At 34.3% G+C, this 19,545-nt stretch overlaps 1 protein-coding gene across 2 annotated transcripts in view; it reads left to right on the forward strand.

Annotated features, from left to right (window-relative positions):
- Positions 1-19,545, forward strand: part of LOC147066763 (heterogeneous nuclear ribonucleoprotein L-like) — a 651,714-nt gene that overhangs the window by 13,796 nt on the left and 618,373 nt on the right. For both annotated transcript variants that reach the window (XM_085954180.1, XM_085954181.1), the window contains exon 2: positions 18,628-18,741. In XM_085954180.1, coding sequence (XP_085810306.1) covers positions 18,628-18,741 — 114 coding nt within the window. The remainder of the gene's footprint in view (positions 1-18,627; positions 18,742-19,545) is intronic.

Below are 19,545 nucleotides of genomic sequence, written 5' to 3' on the forward strand. Positions count from 1 at the left end.
GTTAATTCTGTTTTGGTATGGAAAGTTATAATTGTTGGTTGCTAAGGGGGTCCTAGCAACTAAATTATTAATATATACGTGCGTTACTATGGAAATCAATATGATTTCAGTATTCTATATTTATTCAGTATTTCTATCTAAGTACCTACAAATTTTTTTTTATTAATACATAGAAATATCAAGTTTATATGATTAACAGAAAATTTAAAACATGGTATATAAAAAGTTCTTTTTATATTGTAATTATTTATACTCTTGGATGTGTGCAATCGAACTAATAATTTGTATCCTATCTACTCTAAATTTATCGGCGTTTACTCGACTTTAAATTACTCTTATGCAGAGGAACTGCACAGTATCTATATGTATTTAAGTCAAACACTGAATCTATAACACTTGATACATACAATTCTGCTTTGTATGTTAATTCTGTTTTGTCTGGAAAGTTATTTCAGAAAAATCCGTAAAAAGTAAAAGACCATTATTGGTTGCTAAGGGGGTGGTCCTAGCAACTAAATTATTAATATATACGTGCGTTACTATGGAAATCAAAATGAAATGTCAAAATGACATTTCAGTATTCTATATTATTTGTTTGTTTGTTTGTTTTTTATTTACTTCATATCAAGTAAAAGTAGACATGAGTTTGATCTTAATTCTATATGACCATATTTCATATACGACAGCTCACAGTGAATATGTGTGATATGGTATATCATGTTATTATTTTCATAGCACCGTACATAATATGCGTAATTAGATTATTTTGACCTGACTTGTCCTCCTTCAAACACTAAACATATTATTAATTAATCAACATAAGGAAATGTCATTGGAATTTTCTTTGGAATAGTACTTAATAATAGATCGTTTGAGGAGAATACCTAATTTACAGAATGGTGAACAAACCTCTATTCTGTGGAGGCCCATATGATCCTATTAGGATCGGACATGGTCGGAAGAAAAAAAAAAAAGAACATAGTTATTTACAATCGCATATTTAACGTCGATTTACTCAACTTGGTCACCAATTTCACAGTCACAAAATATGTGTTCGTTTAATCTTGAACACCTCAATTGCGATTTATTTCATTTTATGGCTTTCCACCAAGGATTCACAGTGGACAACATTGAAGGATGAATATTTAAAAAGGATTTATCGCTTGGGTAGGTATCGTATAGGCATGTTGCGTTTTTTGAGACCCTGAAAAATAATTAATTGTCATCCATTAAATTTAACCTCATTGCCTTAAAACTGTCGTAAGACCTCATAATTTAATTTCATCTAATACGCAATGGGAATGTTGTAATATATGGTGGCGCTAATGTTATCTGACTCTGAAGCCTATCTTTGGAAATAAATAATTAAAATCGGGGGTTATTTTAAAATTTGATTGTTTTATATTTTTTTTTATCAATTATTTGTTTTCGAAGTTTTTTTTTGTGGGACTTACCTTCAACATTTCGGCCCTGATCTCAACTTCTTGTTTCGATGTCTGTTCACATAAAAGTACCCTCTTCCCTCATCAGAGACAAATCTGGACTTTAAATTGGTTGATCTTGATGACAAGTACACGTCGCATACTCATGAAATCAAACAAGTAGTGAATGACTCTTTCCAAGCTTCTATTTTTTGTCTTGTGGTGTGTGATGTGGCGTCATCCAGTTAAACCGCACATTATATATTACCTATTTTAAGCTTTTCCACCGGGGAAGCACCAAGCTGGGACACCGATGTGTTCAATCATATATCTATAGCATTTATCGTTGACCATGTGTCATCGTTTTGGTTCTCAAATAAGTATATACCAATGGCTGTTGTTTTTTGCGCAAATGCGACACTATACAGTGACGTTTGTGGGATGTAACAACATTAATAAGATATAAATGCATAAACAGGGAACTCAGAAATAATGGGAATTGAAATACCTGACGGTTAAGGAGTAGCAGGTAACCGATCTCGAGTAAGGAATAATCCGGGATAAACTTAAACACGTGTCAAGAATAATATAGCGTATTGAATATAACCTATCGGAATTATATTTGTTATCTGTTCTGTGTGTATAAACCAGTCACCATGGACCAAGGTTTTGAAGCTAGACTCAGGCTATAAATCTTAACTAACATAAAAGGCGCCGAGTGTCCTAAAATATTACCAATATTGAATGCGCGTTTCGTTGACATGATAATCTTATGATACAATTCAAATTTAAACATATTCTTTAACACGTGTTTCAGTTTATTCCTTATTCATCTACACTCAAAATTTAAAACCTGTTACTGCCAGAGCCAGGAGGTAACGCACTTCCCATTATTTCTGTGTTCCCTGGTTGTAACTGTATCTCATTAATTTGGATTGTCAGTTCCCCAATATCAGTTGTTTTGGTTATTGACATGTCTTCTAAGATTACGGTGGGTTTCATCACTTAGGATGATTTTTTTCTCAGTGCGTTTGCACAACAGACGAATCCGTTTAATTGGCAATTATGACAATTTATGCACGTTTTTGTGGTTGTGTGTTTATAATGAATTTTGCACTACTTTGTTGCACATTTTGTCCACACAATAATGAAAGACGATGTTTGCAATAAGATGGCGACATAATATGCGCCACACTGTATCTCTTATAATTTTGCCTCAGTTATATTTTTGTTCCAGTGTACTTCTATTTTTTGTTTGTTTTATGCTTCATCCAATATTCTGGAATGGATAAAACGAAAAATTCACTGGACTCACTCATTTAATTGACCGTTAACTTTGAAGTATTACATTTTGTAAAGAAGGCACTCCAATACTTATTTATGGTGGAACAAAGGGATCGATTCAATCTCTTAGTTTTCTTCAAATACGATTGTGAATCTGTCAGTGTGTGCGATTGTCCTAGTACGATGGTTATTAAATCACTGAAAACATGGCATAGTGAATAATTAAAGTCACATGACCGTAAAAGCGAAATTTGTTAGAATATAACCATTCGAGTACTCGACGACTTTTTCCTTTTATATCAAAATTATGTAACGGCTTCATAATGACATATTATATCTTGTGCATACATAATTTTGAAACCCTTCTGAGAAAATATATTATAACCAATAGAAAAAATCTTTTTGAAAAAAGTAAGAACCGAACCTGCATATCTATATAAAGGAGTCGTACTTAGGTATTTGCGACAAATTTTAACTAATGGCTTTTAATACTCACTGAAGCGCTTTCCAAATTGAGTTACTATTGGCGATCGGCTTTTGTATTTAAAATTATTGTAGGTATTACTTTAATTACTAACCGTCGTCACGGATCTCTTCAAGATTTTTTGTTGTAGCTTACTTGAACTTGCTAATAATTTTTAACTATTTTTTTTGTTCAACGAATAATTCATAAGATTTAAGAATGTAACATTCTAATTACATATTGAATATACATAATTTTGAAAACACTTCTGAGAAAATAAATTATATTATCTAATAGAATTTTTCTTTTTGAAAAAACTTATCACGGATAATACCCGTTTATAATACTCACCGATTTTTGGACAGTTACCTACCTACACCCTTTCCGAAGGCAATGCTTAGCTAAATTTCATGAAACTTTAGTGTGAACTCAGTTTACACCAATTAATTAACACAGGTTTGACTTTGAAGCCAAAGAGAATTATCTACGTGTATTTCACAGCGATAAATCTTGAGTTACCGTCAAACGTTTCGCTGTTAGAATTTTAATGAACAGATTTTTATTGGCTGTAAATAGTAAAATATCATATTCTTGTTTGTTGTAAAATTCGGTTCCTGCAGCGCTGTTGGTAAGGCAAGACAATCAAGTCTGACAAATCTTTGCTTGAATATTTTATAACTCCGTTCGCCGTGCACGCAGGTGGGAAAATGGAGTACCTACTTCTCTGCCAGTCGTTCTTTTCCATTCCGTGGTGTTTTGTTGTGTGAATACATATTACATTTTTTGCTTTCGTTCTTTTGGCCTTCTGTGTGAAATGGGTGTGGGGCGAAACTTGCCGATAAATAATTGATACGTGAAGGTACCGAGAATTTTATAAACACAACAGCCGCACGCAGGGATATATTACTGCACACCGCACTAATACAACGTGGGTGCGATTTATTATTATAATGTTCATATTATACCAATACTTCAAATATAAAATATTATTATACTCAAATAGATTGAACTACCAGGAGTACATACTAGTTACGAAACAGGGGCGTGCGGCAGTGGCGAAGGGTGGGGGTAGGCTGTTTAGACCCGACAAATCTTCTTCTTCTTCTTTCACTTTGTCGCGTCCCAATATTGGGGCATAGGGCAAGTACAAGTTGGCGCCACTTCCCTCGGTCCATCGCCAACTCCTGTTCCTGACCCGACAAATAGTGCAAATTAAATTTTGTTAGTCATACGTATTTGTTTTTATTAAACTAAGACTAAAATTTGCAGATGGTGTTGGTTAGTTTTTAAAAATCAATTAAACCCTGCCTAACCAAACCATAAAAGTTTTGGTATGCTGGGTGATTCGTCAAAATAGTGCACACTTTTTCATTAATACTTATTTCTGTTCGTTGAATTAAGAATAAATATTACACATGTAGGTTTTAAAATTCATTAGCCCTGCCTAAACCACAATATAATAGATAAAAAATATTCTTCTATCTATAAATTATACAAAATTATGAATGATTTAATGGCATAATTTTGGATATTTTAGTCGAATATTTTTTGACTATTATCTATTATGGCATGGTTTTCGCTGGGTTTAATTGAATTTTAAAAACTAACCAACACAATCTGTAAATTATTTTAGTATTAGTTAAATGAAAACAAATACGTATGATTAAGAAAGTTTAGAGTGCACTTTTTATGTAGGATCTTAACAACCTACCTCCACCCTTCGCCACTAGCGTGCCGTGACTTGTTTATATGGATACTGTTATCATGCCCCCACATCCTAAAACGGGCACTCCCGGCCAGGATATTTGGCGGACCCCCCTACCTATCTCTAAGTTTAATGGCATATGTGACGCACAATAGAAACGTTTTCAAAATTGTGTTAGAGGTAAAAGTAAGGGCCTACAGCGATTTTATGTAGTTTTAATACATCTACTTGAATTATGGCGTTGTCTAGTATCAACGAAAAACACTCAAATTGCATCTTACGATCTCATTTTTTAAATGTTCACATCCCTTTTGTGTAATAACCTTTTTTACTATTTATAAAAACAAATTTGTGATGTGTGTTTATCTCACATATCTGATCGACCCGTCACGCCGGGACCTCTTGAGCCCGGGCCCCTAGGCTAGAGCCCTGTCAGCCCTCCTCTTGTGGGGGCCATGACTGTTATACATCTGACTAGGTACCTACTATTAGCCAGATCGCACATTGGAAATTGTCTCGACTGAGACATGGTCATAAAATAAAACCGCCGGCAATGCATATAATATCGAGATACGTTAAATGGAAATAACGTCAATATTACACGGATAAACTAAAATACAATGACAGTAAGTTGTTCCTGTTAATTAGTGGCGTCAAATCGCGTTCCGTCACCACTATTGCGGCCATTTAAAAAAAATTCACGACATTTTAAAACAAATATGGTAAAAGTATGCTAACACCATATTATAAATTAATATAATTGAAATGCCTACCTAATTATAACTTCTTATTACTTAACTATTTAAGGTTTAAGAATGTAAAATTCTTTTTATTGAACATAAGTACATAATTTCTTCATAACACTTCTGAAAAATATATAACCAAGAGAGAAAAAAAACTCGGCGCTTTGTCCAGGCGGATATTTCAAACTTTTACCCACTGACACTATCTCTATCACAATAACAGGTTTTTAAAGATTCGTGTTTTGACCCCTTATACTTAATTAATATGTTGTACATTTTGTCTAGAAAATATTGAAAGTTTTTAGCATTATCCCGCAATATGATTAAAGAACATTACATACGAGGGTGGGTCAATAATTCCTTAGAAAAAAGCATTAAAACAGTTTTTATTTTTGTATTTTTTTTTATTTCTCAACATAATCTCCTTGGAGCTCAATACACTTGGTTAGACGTTTCTCAATTTTTTTTAAACCGTCAGAAAAATAAGTTTTCGGAAGGTCCTCAAAATAAGCATTTGTCCGATCGATGACTTCTTCATTTGAAAAAAAACGTTGTCCACTTAGCCATTTTTTTAAGTTTGGGATAAGGAAAAAGTCACTGGGGGCTAAATCTGGCGAATACGGTGGGTGGTCGACCAATTCGAACTTCAATTCTTCAATTTTAGCCATTGATCGTAAACATGTGTGAACACGGGCATTGTCCTGATGAAAGAAAATTTTTTTCCTGTTTAAATGAGGCCGTTTTTCTTCAATTTTGTTTTTTAGCTGGTCCAATAAAGATGCATAATAATCCCCTGTTATTGTTTTTCCTTTTTCCAAATAGTCAACGAAAATAATTTCACGTCCATCCCAAAATACAGTAGCCATAACCTTACCAGCTGATTTTACGGTTTTCGCCTTCTTTGGACATGGTTTGCCTTCGCAATCCACTGCTTTGACTGTTCTTTCGTCTCGGGAGTATAGTGGTGTATCCATGTTTCATCTACAGTCACAAAGCGACGAAAAAATTCATCCGGATTGCGTTGCATGAGCGACAACAGGGCTTTAGAGGCCACCACCCTATTGCGTTTATTGTCGACTGTGAGCAAACGCGGCACCCATCTTGCAGAAATATTTTTCATGCCCAATTTGTCATGTAAAATAGAAATGACGCTACCTTTTGAGATCCCTGTAACCTCAATTATCTCACTCAACTTTAATCTTCGGTCACTTAACACCATATCGTGGATTTTATTGATCATTTCTGGTGTAGTCACCTCTACAGGACGTCCTGAGCGTAGTTCATCCTTTGTTGATGTACGACCACGTTTAAATTCATTTAACCAGTTATAAATAGTTGCAAGTGAAGGAGCAGATATGCCGTGAACTAAATCCAACTCATTTTTTATTTCCTTTGCTGTTAACCCTTTTATATTAAAATGTTTAATAACAGCTCTAAACTCAATTTTCCATTTTTCCATTTTCCACAAGCAAATTTTTTTTTTAAATGTACGAGAAACACACAACAACCCGACCAATCTGATTGAAACTTCGCAGCATACTGAATCGGTAGTGCCGCTGCATGAAAACAAACCGCTTACAGTACTAGTCGCGCCACCTGTCGGCTTTTCTAAGGACTTATTGACCCACCCTCGTATTAAAATGTTTTTTAGTCTATAGCTAGTTGGGGTTTGACATCAAGCACGTTACTAAGGTTAGAGTCGATAATAGAAATATTGATTAATCCTCCACGGGAAATTTCCCGTGTGTGGTCAATTGACCACATTGGACAATTAATTGATTGCTGATGATAAACAATGTTCATTATAAAATATTTTTTTTATATTTGTTATTGTCTTTGTGGTTACCGTGTCATTCAGGAAAGGATAAACTGTAAAAATTCGCTTGTGTGACTCATTTAATTTACTTTAAACTCGCATTATTTAAAATTAATCATACACTACAATCTGTACATATTATCAAAATTTATTTTTTGTTGTGAAATAAATACAAGTGACAATGTGGTCAATACACAATTATCATTTACAACAAATCTTTAGTTCGGTAACTGTCTCCGACCATAATTACTTATTAATTATTAATTTTCAGGCATATGCTTTGAAATGATTATTTCCTACTTGTTAATGTAATCACGAAACATGCGATCATTAATAGTGATACAAATAAAAGTACAAAATAACTTTTAATATAGATGTTGCATAAGTTTTGTCTGCGTGTGTTCTCCTTTTGTAGTTCTATAAGAGCGGCTTCACACGGTTGATTCACGTATCCGATACCGATTCTGTATTAAAACAAAAAGAGATTTTCATACGGAGATACTCGTGCGCAGCGTTGCCAATTTAGCGTTTCCTTGGCAGATCTAGCATTTTTCGATAAGGCAATTTAGCTTGCAAAAAACACACCTGGCTTGTGGCGTTTTTACTTACATTTTTGATGCCTCCGAGAGCTTTAAATGTGCTGAAAATACGCTAGATATTTAGTTAATTTATTTTCATGCGCATCAAATTTTTGACTATCAGATACCTTCTTAATGCAGGTAGGTTAGTACTAGGGATTCCAATCCCGGGATCCCGTACTATTTTCGATACCTATGAATCCCGGGATTGGTAAACATAATCCCGAAACTTTCGGGATTGATTTTTTATCAATTTTTATGGAAAATAAAATAAAAACGAAAATATAACAGAAAAAATACGTTTAATAACAAATAACTACAATAGAAATAAACTGAGTTTGAATGAAGTTTGTTTTATTACCCATGTGTAAGTTGCCAATTCATTTTATTTTTTTTACATAAATTAATAAAAATGAGAAAGATTGGAAAAACAATGCTTCGCACTTTTAACAAAGTAATTCCACCATGATGTAGCTTGAAAAAACGCATCAGGCTTGTGGCGTTTTTACTTGCATTTTTGAAGACGCCAAGAGCTGAAAATACGCTAGATATTTAGTTTATTTATTTTCATGCGCATCAAATTTCTGACTATCAGATACCTTCTTAATGCAGGTAGATTCGACCTATTTTAGTAGCGTGAGAAATAAAACAACATAATTTAACATGTTGAAACAAAACAAGCATTCATGACCCTATAGTGAAATGGTGTCATAGGTGTAATTCAATGTGTGCTTAGGTATGTGACATCAGTTTGCCGTTGACAGAATATTGATTTCGATTTTCAATATTGTAAATTTTCTTGCAATTTTATTTTCACAAAATCTAGCATTTTTTCATGACAAATAGTTAGTTTTCGTACCCCGTCTGGCATGTTTTTGTCAACACACGTGTATGCAACGCTGTTTATTTTTCGTTCGCGGCGGTTATTGCACTCGCCGTATGTTCAACGGCGAATTAATGCAAGTGGAGGCCCGAGGGACACAGTTTCACAGACACTGATGTCATGTATCTCATCAATTCCGTTATGTATTTATGCAGATATAAATAATGAAAAATATTACATTTTGTTTAAGGGCCCGCTGAAGAGCCCGCCGTTCAAATATAATTCAGTATAAAAAGGACCTCGGCGTCGTAACTACGTCAATTTAAATCGATCTTTTCGCAAAAATCACTAATCATCGGAGATTTTATTTCAAGAAATATTATTATTATTACTGATAATTTCTGCCGCGCGGAGAATTATTATTATTTTATGAACACCTGCGAGATGAAGCCGATCAGAAAACAGGGCTGTCAAAATAATATTAAGCATTCATATTTTTTAAATGTTAATTTCATCATGGTTTTTAATCAAACCTGTGCAAGTACGTACTGATAACTTGGGTGGATTTTGTAGCAAACATACTATTGATATATATACGGGTATATTATTATTATAACCCAATTCAAATTGAACATAGGTTGATACTCAAATACAAACTATTATAGTATGTTTATGATTTCGAGAAAATAATACGATGGTATAATTAATCCATATCAATTATTTGAAAACATTACATTCGCACTTTGCACAAAATTACAAACACATTCGAAGTTTGCCGCACACGTACAGACCACGTGATATTTGTTTACGCAAAATCGTCGCTTTTCAAAATGGCGAATTTGATTACCAGATTTTACTGCGATGAATCAGTATGTTCCTTTTTGTCTTTTTTTATTCGTAGGTTTGTTTACTATGTACACCGAGAAATTTCCATTTATAAACTCGGAAACGATTTTTACAGAAGAGTTTTGGAATATAATGCAACCAAAACTGGAAAAAAATTCTATCATGGGTGTTGACTTCCTGAATTAGCTAACCCCAGGTCCATGCCACTACGTGAACCACAGTGGATATTAAGCCATTTCCACACTGGCAACAAGTTGCTGGCAACCTCATTAAATTTTACGATACTTACCATAATTGCTTAAGAAATTTTACAATAATTATCGTAAAATCTAACGAGGTTGCCAGCAAATTAACTTGTTGCCAGTGTGGACCCGGCATTAGATGCACAAAACTTAAATAATATATATTATAAATAAAAATTTAAAATTATAAATATATATTATGATTTATGTCTTCGACAGCCCTGATGAAATAAATGTGAAATATGAGTCGGATCAGTCACAGAGCAAATTTATTAACACAAACAACTTTGACACGACCTTTTTATATTAACTAGTAGACCAGATATTATGGACCACATGTTAAAAAATCATATTTTCAATTCTCAAGGCCAATTCTGTAGAACGTCCTCTTAAGGGCCCGCTGAAGAGCCCGCCGTTCAAATATAATTCAGTATAAAAAGGACCTCGGCGTCGTAACTACGTCAATTTAAATCGATCTTTTCGCAAAAATCACTAATCATCGGAGATTTTATTTCAAGAAATATTATTATTATTACTGATAATTTCTGCCGCGCGGAGAATTATTATTATTTTATGAACACCTGCGAGATGAAGCCGATCAGAAAACAGGGCTGTCAAAATAATATTAAGCATTCATATTTTTTAAATGTTAATTTCATCATGGTTTTTAATCAAACCTGTGCAAGTACGTACTGATAACTTGGGTGGATTTTGTAGCAAACATACTATTGATATATATACGGGTATATTATTATTATAACCCAATTCAAATTGAACATATGTTGATACTCAAATACATACTATTATAGTATGTTTATGATTTCGAGAAAATAATACGATGGTATAATTAATCCATATCAATTATTTGAAAACATTACATTCGCACTTTGCACAAAATTACAAACACATTCGAAGTTTGCCGCACACGTACAGACCACGTGATATTTGTTTACGCAAAATCGTCGCTTTTCAAAATGGCGAATTTGATTACCAGATTTTACTGCGATGAATCAGTATGTTCCTTTTTTTTTTTTATTCGTAGGTTTGTTTACTATGTACACCGAGAAATTTCCATTTATAAACTCGGAAACGATTTTTACAGAAGAGTTTTGGAATATAATGCAACCAAAACTGGAAAAAAATTCTATCATGGGTGTTGACTTCCTGAATTAGCTAACCCCAGGTCCATGCCACTACGTGAACCACAGTGGATATTAAGCCATTTCCACACTGGCAACAAGTTGCTGGCAACCTCATTAAATTTTACGATACTTACCATAATTGCTTAAGAAATTTTACAATAATTATCGTAAAATCTAACGAGGTTGCCAGCAAATTAACTTGTTGCCAGTGTGGACCCGGCATTAGATGCACAAAACTTAAATAATATATATTATAAATAAAAATTTAAAATTATAAATATATATTATGATTTATGTCTTCGACAGCCCTGATGAAATAAATGTGAAATATGAGTCGGATCTGTCACAGAGCAAATTTATTAACACAAACAACTTTGACACGACCTTTTTATATTAACTAGTAGACCAGATATTATGGACCACATGTTAAAAAATCATATTTTCAATTCTCAAGGCCAATTCTGTAGAACGTCCTCTTCAGTTATAATGATTTGTAAATGCATGGATGATTTCATAATATAATCCAATAATGGTGATGATTGTAACCAACGCTGGGCATAACATAGTTTTTATTATACGGGTGGTGTTTTCTTTTGGATATACGCCAAGACACTATTCCGGCGATTGCTTCTTTAATAATAAAATACCAGCCACTTGCGCACCCCCGGGGTAGTTCTACTAATCATGTTTTATTTTTATGATGTAGTTTTACTTCAGTATCAAGATATCGCCGCTTATCCTAAATATGATAATTTTTATTTGTCCCGGGAAATATTTTCAACACATTTAGATGATATACTATTATAATGACATAAAAAATAAATCCTCAAAGGCATATCACCATTTCAGTTCCATAGCAAATCGTAATATAGTAGGAGGTATCTTGACACAGTTTTGACATGAGATTTTGTTGTTGGCCGTATTGATTGGTTAAAACTTGTCAATTCAATACACATCAGGATTCTAATCAATTACCCATGGAACAAAAAGGCGATTATTTTACTTAGCCTCTACTTTGCGGATTGCTCAATTTGTAGAATTGAGCTGCTCAGTTTTATATTGAAAAAAAGTGTATTTTTGTAACTGATCGAAAAAGTCTTCATTGTGATTGTACTGTTGGGTCACTACTGTGGTGTTCGATGTGTGGGTTGAGGATGATGATGAATGTAGCAGGAGCGAGTTTTTATTATCAGCGTAACGATTGGTACAATAGTATAAATACAATGACAGTACATATAATCTACTGAGATAGTTACGAGCCAGGTACTTGGATTCGAGTGACATTTAGATAAATCATTATTCGTTATTTATACAATCAAGAGTAATACATACACCTTATATTCTAGTATATAATTATATTGGACTAATTATAGACTCAGCGGTTTAAATCGAGTAGCTTGTGAAATTTTATTTATTATTACAGTCATAAGAAAATATGATACTATGGGAAATGATTATTCGGCAAATTATCCATTGCGATATCGTATTTAATATCGCCAATCAATCTGCTGATCCAGCTAAGAGCTGTTTACTGGAATATGATTCGCCGGGAATATATTATTGCAGAATAATTTGATACATAGAAAAATAGATATTTGATCGCTACTATACTACATCTACAGTACAATTTCCTAATTAAAATTGGATAAATATTCGTCCACGTAGAATAATTTTATAAGTACATCTTTTCAAACGTTTCATACAATTTTCCAAATGTTAGATAGTATGCGTACGTATTTCATCAGATTATACTTAAATCATCTAATACGGTGTTGCATACATTCTCAATCTTTTGCGGACCACTAACGCAGAAGTAAAAAAATATTATTTATGTGGTTACGTATAATAACGTCTGACGGCGGTTGTTTCGTCACGTAAAACCATTAATGTATTTTTAACCACAAAAACACAATACACAAACACTTGCAGGTGCACGAGTTTTGAAGATTTTATTGGATTTTTTAGCATATGCATTTGAACGCCAAAAATTTGCGGACCACCAGATAAATTCTGCGGACCACCGGTTGAGAAACACTGATTTAATGTCTATTCGTTGTCATTCTATGTCATTTTGTACACCTTTCCCCTTACAAGTTAAAATCGTCGTAATTAAGTAGGATGCGGTTACAGATCCAAGTCCCGTCGGGTGTCATAATGATTTTTTTCTAGTGCGTGAGATGTTTTCAAATTATGCATGTTCAAACTTGCATCATCGTTGAATCACGAAAATTATAATGTGTGCGGAAAGAAAGGGGGATTAAAAAAAATAATTAACTATTCTTTTATTATGTTATCTGCCAATTCACGGTGTAAATGCATTGTATTATTACAACGTTTTTATTAGCTCGTATTCTTGTTTGTCCCGGTGGTTGTTTGTCCAGTACAAATCTTGCAATCGATTTTTAACTAACTTCCCGACTAGCTAGACATTTGAAACTTTTAGAATATATCAGAACACGATGCCAATGCATTCTTTTAATACTTTTAGCCATCTTTAAGCAGAATTGAATTCATTTTCAGTTAATTCTGTTTTGTATGGAAAGTTATTTCAGAAAAATCCGTAAAAAGTAAAAGACTATTATTGGTTGCTAAGGGGGTGGTCCTAGCAACTAAATTATTAATATATACGTGCGTTACTATGGAAATCAAAATGAAATGTCAAAATGACATTTCAGTATTCTATATTTTTGTTTGTTTGTTTTTTATTTACGTCATATCAAGTACAAGTTTGAGCATAATGATTCAACAGAAAATTTAAAAACGTTGTATATAAAAAGTTCTTTTTATCTTGTAATTATTTATTTAATTTGATAAAACACAAGTTTTTTAGGACTTATTCCATTTATAATAAATAAATCTGTACCTGTTTCATTCTTTTTAATTTATTATAAATGAAATAAGTATTTAAAAAAATACGTTTTTTTAAATTAAATTAACAACCATAATTCATAACGGAGAAAGTAAATTTAAAATTCCCATACAATTTTTTTGGCTCTTTTATCTTTCATCTTTTTTCATTCTGGCATCTTTTATTGGTTTTCCTGATTTTTAGAGTCATTTCCCTATTCCTTTCGCCACACGGCATCAATAGTTTAGCGAGTTTCTGTACCTACTACGTTTCGATAAAGATTCATCTCCCTAAAGAGTGAAGAGAATAGATAATTTGATCCGACTATCGAAATGTCATACTTCAATGAATAATAGAGTGGTAATCTGGCAGACAACATTTTTGGACTATTCTTACACTATTAAGCTTTCGTGAAGTCATAATGGTTCACAGTCGATTCGGGGATTCCGATTTTTCGCCCACGCGGGCAATAAAGTTTGTCACTTAAGTCACAGCATTAGACGTATCTCCCATAACATAATCATTTCGTTAGAGAACATCTTACTGTTTTTAAAATACTCGACAACAGCTGTTTTCTGTCTGTAGGTATTATAAACATTCGGTCAATGGTCGATGAGATTCAAGGACTAATCAAAATAGTTTTATAGAATACGGTGGAGAATAACCATTTATTTCATTTAAAGTATTCATTGACATATGAATCAGATCTACTATTGAAATAAAATAAATGTACACGCAGGTAGTAGCAGTAGTAGATATCATACAAGTTGATTTGACAAGTTTCTCAATTTTAGAGTCCGTATTCTTTATGATGGCGTTCACGTCACGTCGCTCGTGGACGGAAAGCACTGTGTCATCGCGTTCGACTGTTGCAATTTTCAATTGTAGTTTTCAATGAGAGGGAACGAGAGGGAATGCAGTGTTTAGATGCTGAAGCGAGGGGGGGGGGGTCGGAAACCGCACGCCAGCATAAAGAATACGGACTCTATTTAATTAAAAGCACGTAAAACCTGTACCGATCGTTTTAATAAAAAAGTACGCACGTAAATAGCACCAAATACCATCCAGGTTCTCTAAATATCTCTATTCTGAGCCTTTTCTCTTCGGTATAACACATTGACTCTTACTGCTTCATTCACATATTGCTTGGTGGCTTAGGGGTCGAGTGTCTACTCTGTAGTTTATTTTTGGTACTTTTAAAATATCATGCCCGGTAAATTGTACGAATGCAGTTGGTCGTATCACAGTTAACCGTGAGCTGTTGTATCGGAAGCAGATGGCCGTATAATATTGGTATCAAATTCATACGTAATAAACACCACCGGAATGCGGAATTCCGACCATGTCCGATTCTAATAAGATCATATGGGCCTCTACATAGTGGAGGTTTGTATTATTAACACATGATTACTCACGTCGCCCTATAGCGTCGTAGGTCCCAAGTTCGAAACCTGGGTCTGGCAAGTACACATATTGTTTTTTAATTTGTTTAAGAGTCAGAGTATGGACCTAATAAGTTGAGTAAGTGGCTGACATCCATTTCTCGTTAAAAAATGCCGGACTAGAGCGCCTTATAATATTTTACCAATAAATTAAAATATGTAGCATACGATATTTAAGAGATTACCAATTTTCGTGCCTGAATAATATTTGGTTGTACGACATGATTATTAAATTCAATAGTTGTTAACAATGTTCTAAATTATGACTTCTCTTTTGGATTAGTAGTTTCTAGATTTTTTTTAAATTATAATAAAATCTAAGTAGGTACCTAGTTGGTTTATTTTCTCACCCTATCTGGCATATTTTTGTCAATATTGGCAACACTGCGGATGCGACATATTATTTGGTTTTCATTCACCGGACTAATTACTTATGTGAAGGTTTTATCAAACTCAATAACTGTCATACTATTGTCTATGCTCATGTCTGGAGCATAGACAATGGTAGAAACGGATACGCCCGAATCTGACAGTTCGATGGTAACTGTTCTTCCAAAAAAATGTCAAGTTAAAAGTTCTTCATGTAAAACCTTACAGCTTCAATGCAATATAAAGTCTTACCAAAGCAATAACAGGTGTATCATTAATGTTTACCGCTTCCAATATGTCACACACACGCGCCAAATGCAACCTTCTGTTTAAATAATAAAATAAAAAGTAACATAGGAAAATCATTTATATTAAACACTTCTGTATGATGAATCGGACTTGTGGTATACAATTTGTACAGAAAATTCCACTGTATAAAAATCTCATATCTACCCAATTTATCGATTACGTCGAGCGTCGCTAACATTATCATTCAAGGGTCAGCGCTAGGCTGTGTTTTTACTCGAAGAAGCCCGTTTGCTACGTAACGATGTCGTTTTTTAATTGAATATTTTGTAACAGAGATTGTTTTAGCAGTCGATCTGAAAGCCCGAGCTGCCTACTTGGTTTATTTCTGTGACCAACACAGCGTCTGTAGATGTTCCAATTTGATAAATTCTTCGCTTGAACTTGACAATCTGATTTCCTCTTATACGAAACGCAGCGTAGCGATTATTTTTCTTTTAAAATAACAAAATCTCATTTTATGTTGACGATTTGACGGGTGACAACGCCTGTTTCAGATTTCACAATGACAGGCGAATTTCCTGTTATTGTAGCCATTGGTCTTCAGCGTGACCTGTCTCCGTAACATATACTAGTAGGTAATTAATGGTCTTTTTTGGCGGAGAATTTCCATATACTCGTAGTATCTTAGAAAAATGAAATTGTATTTTTTTTGCGTTACCGTTGTGCTTCTATTATCGTGTGTACTCACCAGTGGCGTCCAGATCATAGTCTGGTACTACTGTATGACTACATTTGACCAGCGGTTGTCCACTCGAGCAGTGATATTTCCGGATTATTGATATCTCATCGCGTACCTACTGATGTTTGCCTCTTTATTCATTGATGTATTGTGTATTTTTGCGCTATGTCTAACAAGCATCATTAGCCGGCTCTCACATCAAAACTCGTCTCGCCTGCAACGTGTCGATAGGTTGATGTGACGTCATCGTTATTCACAAAACACACGTTGCCAAATGGAGCTCCGCAGATTGGTCGAATGCGACTTTTTAGTTTGAAAAAAAACATCTACTGTTGCAATCGACAGGTTGCATGCTTCTCGGGCTCCGAGTCAAAGACTCCAGGACGCATACAAACACCTACGAATTGGTCATTCCCACACAGGCTCGACGATTGCCGCATCCAAATATATATACGTTTCGAAGGTTACGTGTGACTGTCGTTAGGGAGATCTGCGCGGTCTTCATATGCAACACCGGATCGCCGTTGTTGGAAGGCTTAGATGTGAGAGCCAGCTTACATGCCATGTTACTCTAATCTTTTTGTTTTTTCTTCTTCATTAAAGCTCCCTGTTTATAATGCATAGTTAAGTGAGCATTGCTTGTGCATATTGGGTAAATAGTTTACACTTAGGAAGGTAACTTGGATATATACTATTGAGGCGTTTGAATGCTCTCCATGGCTGTTTCGTTCTGCGAGCAATCATACATCCGCCAATTGACATCGGTTAACAAGCTAGTCATAGTTGCCGACCAGCTCGGTTTGCGTGTTATTGATGAGGATCGATTTTGGATCAGCGAATCACTTTATCATTGCCGTTGTCAGGACAAAAGTATGCACATCAAATAGGAACTTGATTCAGCGTTTTTATGGAAGGAGATTCAACATCTTTGGTTACACCGCAGTTCACAGACCTCACTACTTTTGCAATAAAATTATTTGAAAACAAATAATATTTTAACTAACATCTTGCACGTTCATCTGTCACATCTTTTTTGAAGTTGAACATGAAGTATTGCGGCTCAAGTTTGCGAGAAGCGATCTGCTAATATTTAGATTAATACTGTCCGTAGGTAGGTACTTACATGGGATGGATGGATTAGTATTTTTCTAAATCCATGTGTCCCGGAATTATATATGTACCATGAAGTTGAATTTTGTCCATATTTTTATAAATTTTACCTGCGTAATATGAATTATTGATATTTACAATAAAAACTCATTTATTAAAACTTTAGTTTTAAGATTTAGTGTGAAAGAAGCTTTATTGTTTTTTTTTTATTATTATATTTTTGGCAATCCTGTAATTGAAGTAAAATGATATTATATTTTTCACAAATTTTAATATTCCTTTGTACCCACAGAACAGATAATAAATAAAATTCCGATAACCTATATTCAATACGCTACATTTTGATGCAGGATTTTGAATGTGTGCGTGTCCTACGAAAATGAAACACGCATTATGCACGTGCAATAGTGTGTGTAATACACCAATATTAAATTAGCGTTAATGCATAAACCGAGAGCAGTTGTCAGTATTCGACGTATGACGTATTCTTTGCACGTGTTAAAAATTATCCCGGGTTCTTTCTTACTCGAGATCGGTTACCTGCCTTATCCGTTAGGTATTTCAGTTCCCATTATTTCTGAGTTCCCTGTTTGTACAGCATCTTTCAAAGTATGTACCTACACTCATTTGGATGACAAAATATGATGCTTTGACGACAATCATATGAAAGCGAATTCCCTGATTACAGAAATTTAATTTTTGTAATATCGAGCGAGATACGGATTTGAAATCCTAGTCAGCGCGTACATTATTAATGGTTTTATAGATTATTTTTAATCGTTTGTGTCGTTTTATTGTGACTTTCAGAGTAATGGTGGATCATATGGAGGTGAACCAAGACGTAAGCGGCACGAACCTCCTGCCAGACCGAATCACATACTTCTCTACACCATCATCAACCCGGCCTATCCTATAACTGTGGTAAGTTTCTTTCTTCTACTACAAGCAACGCCGCATGTTGTGCATTGTCATCTACATTATAATATTGTTAATGTTATGTTAATATAGATCTGGCATGTCCAACGCGTTGACCATCAATCGTCGATTTTATACATTTGAAATAGGAGACACAAAGTTTGGAAACCACTACATTAATCATTCCAATTTTTATTTCCCTAACTCGCTTACGGGAAAGTTGTTTTCGAATGAATCATGACGAACCCCGAGTGATCTCGTCGTATAATTTGATTCGTATTACATCACTCACATCCTGGCTCAGGAGTGAGAGAAAGAGAATAATATGTGAATCCCCGCGCTTGCCGTCACGTAATAGGCTTTTTGTACAGTATGAGAATAGTTTGACGATGGGTGGAATAGCATTCAGGTCCATGGTCGACTACACAATCGTCATCCAGGATTCCTTATCCCGAGCTCTCACTCTCCAGTCATATTTAGCTTCTCTGCGTCACTTTTGTAGTTATCTGCCCATATTCCCCGGGGGTGGCTCAGAGGCGGGTTCTTTCATATTATGCAGAGGTCTAGATCTCTAGTCCATCGGGGATAGCAGTAGATCTGGGTCTTCGCGCCCTCAAGACATTGACTGTGTTGGGTCGAACGTACCCAAAAGTACAAGAGAAGATGAAAAAGTCTTATATAAATTCTAACCTCTGTGTCCCCAGTCTAGTATAATACGTTTTTCAAGTTGAATAAAGAAAAATAAATTTTATTCTCGTAAAAACCTTTCAAAATGTATAAAATACCATTGTCTCTAAATATTATGATTGA

This window comes from Rhyacophila brunnea, unplaced genomic scaffold (assembly GCF_057557595.1).
Source record: "Rhyacophila brunnea isolate RB1 unplaced genomic scaffold, BYU_Rbru_1.0 scaffold_4, whole genome shotgun sequence".
Lineage (NCBI taxonomy): Eukaryota > Metazoa > Arthropoda > Insecta > Trichoptera > Rhyacophilidae > Rhyacophila > Rhyacophila brunnea.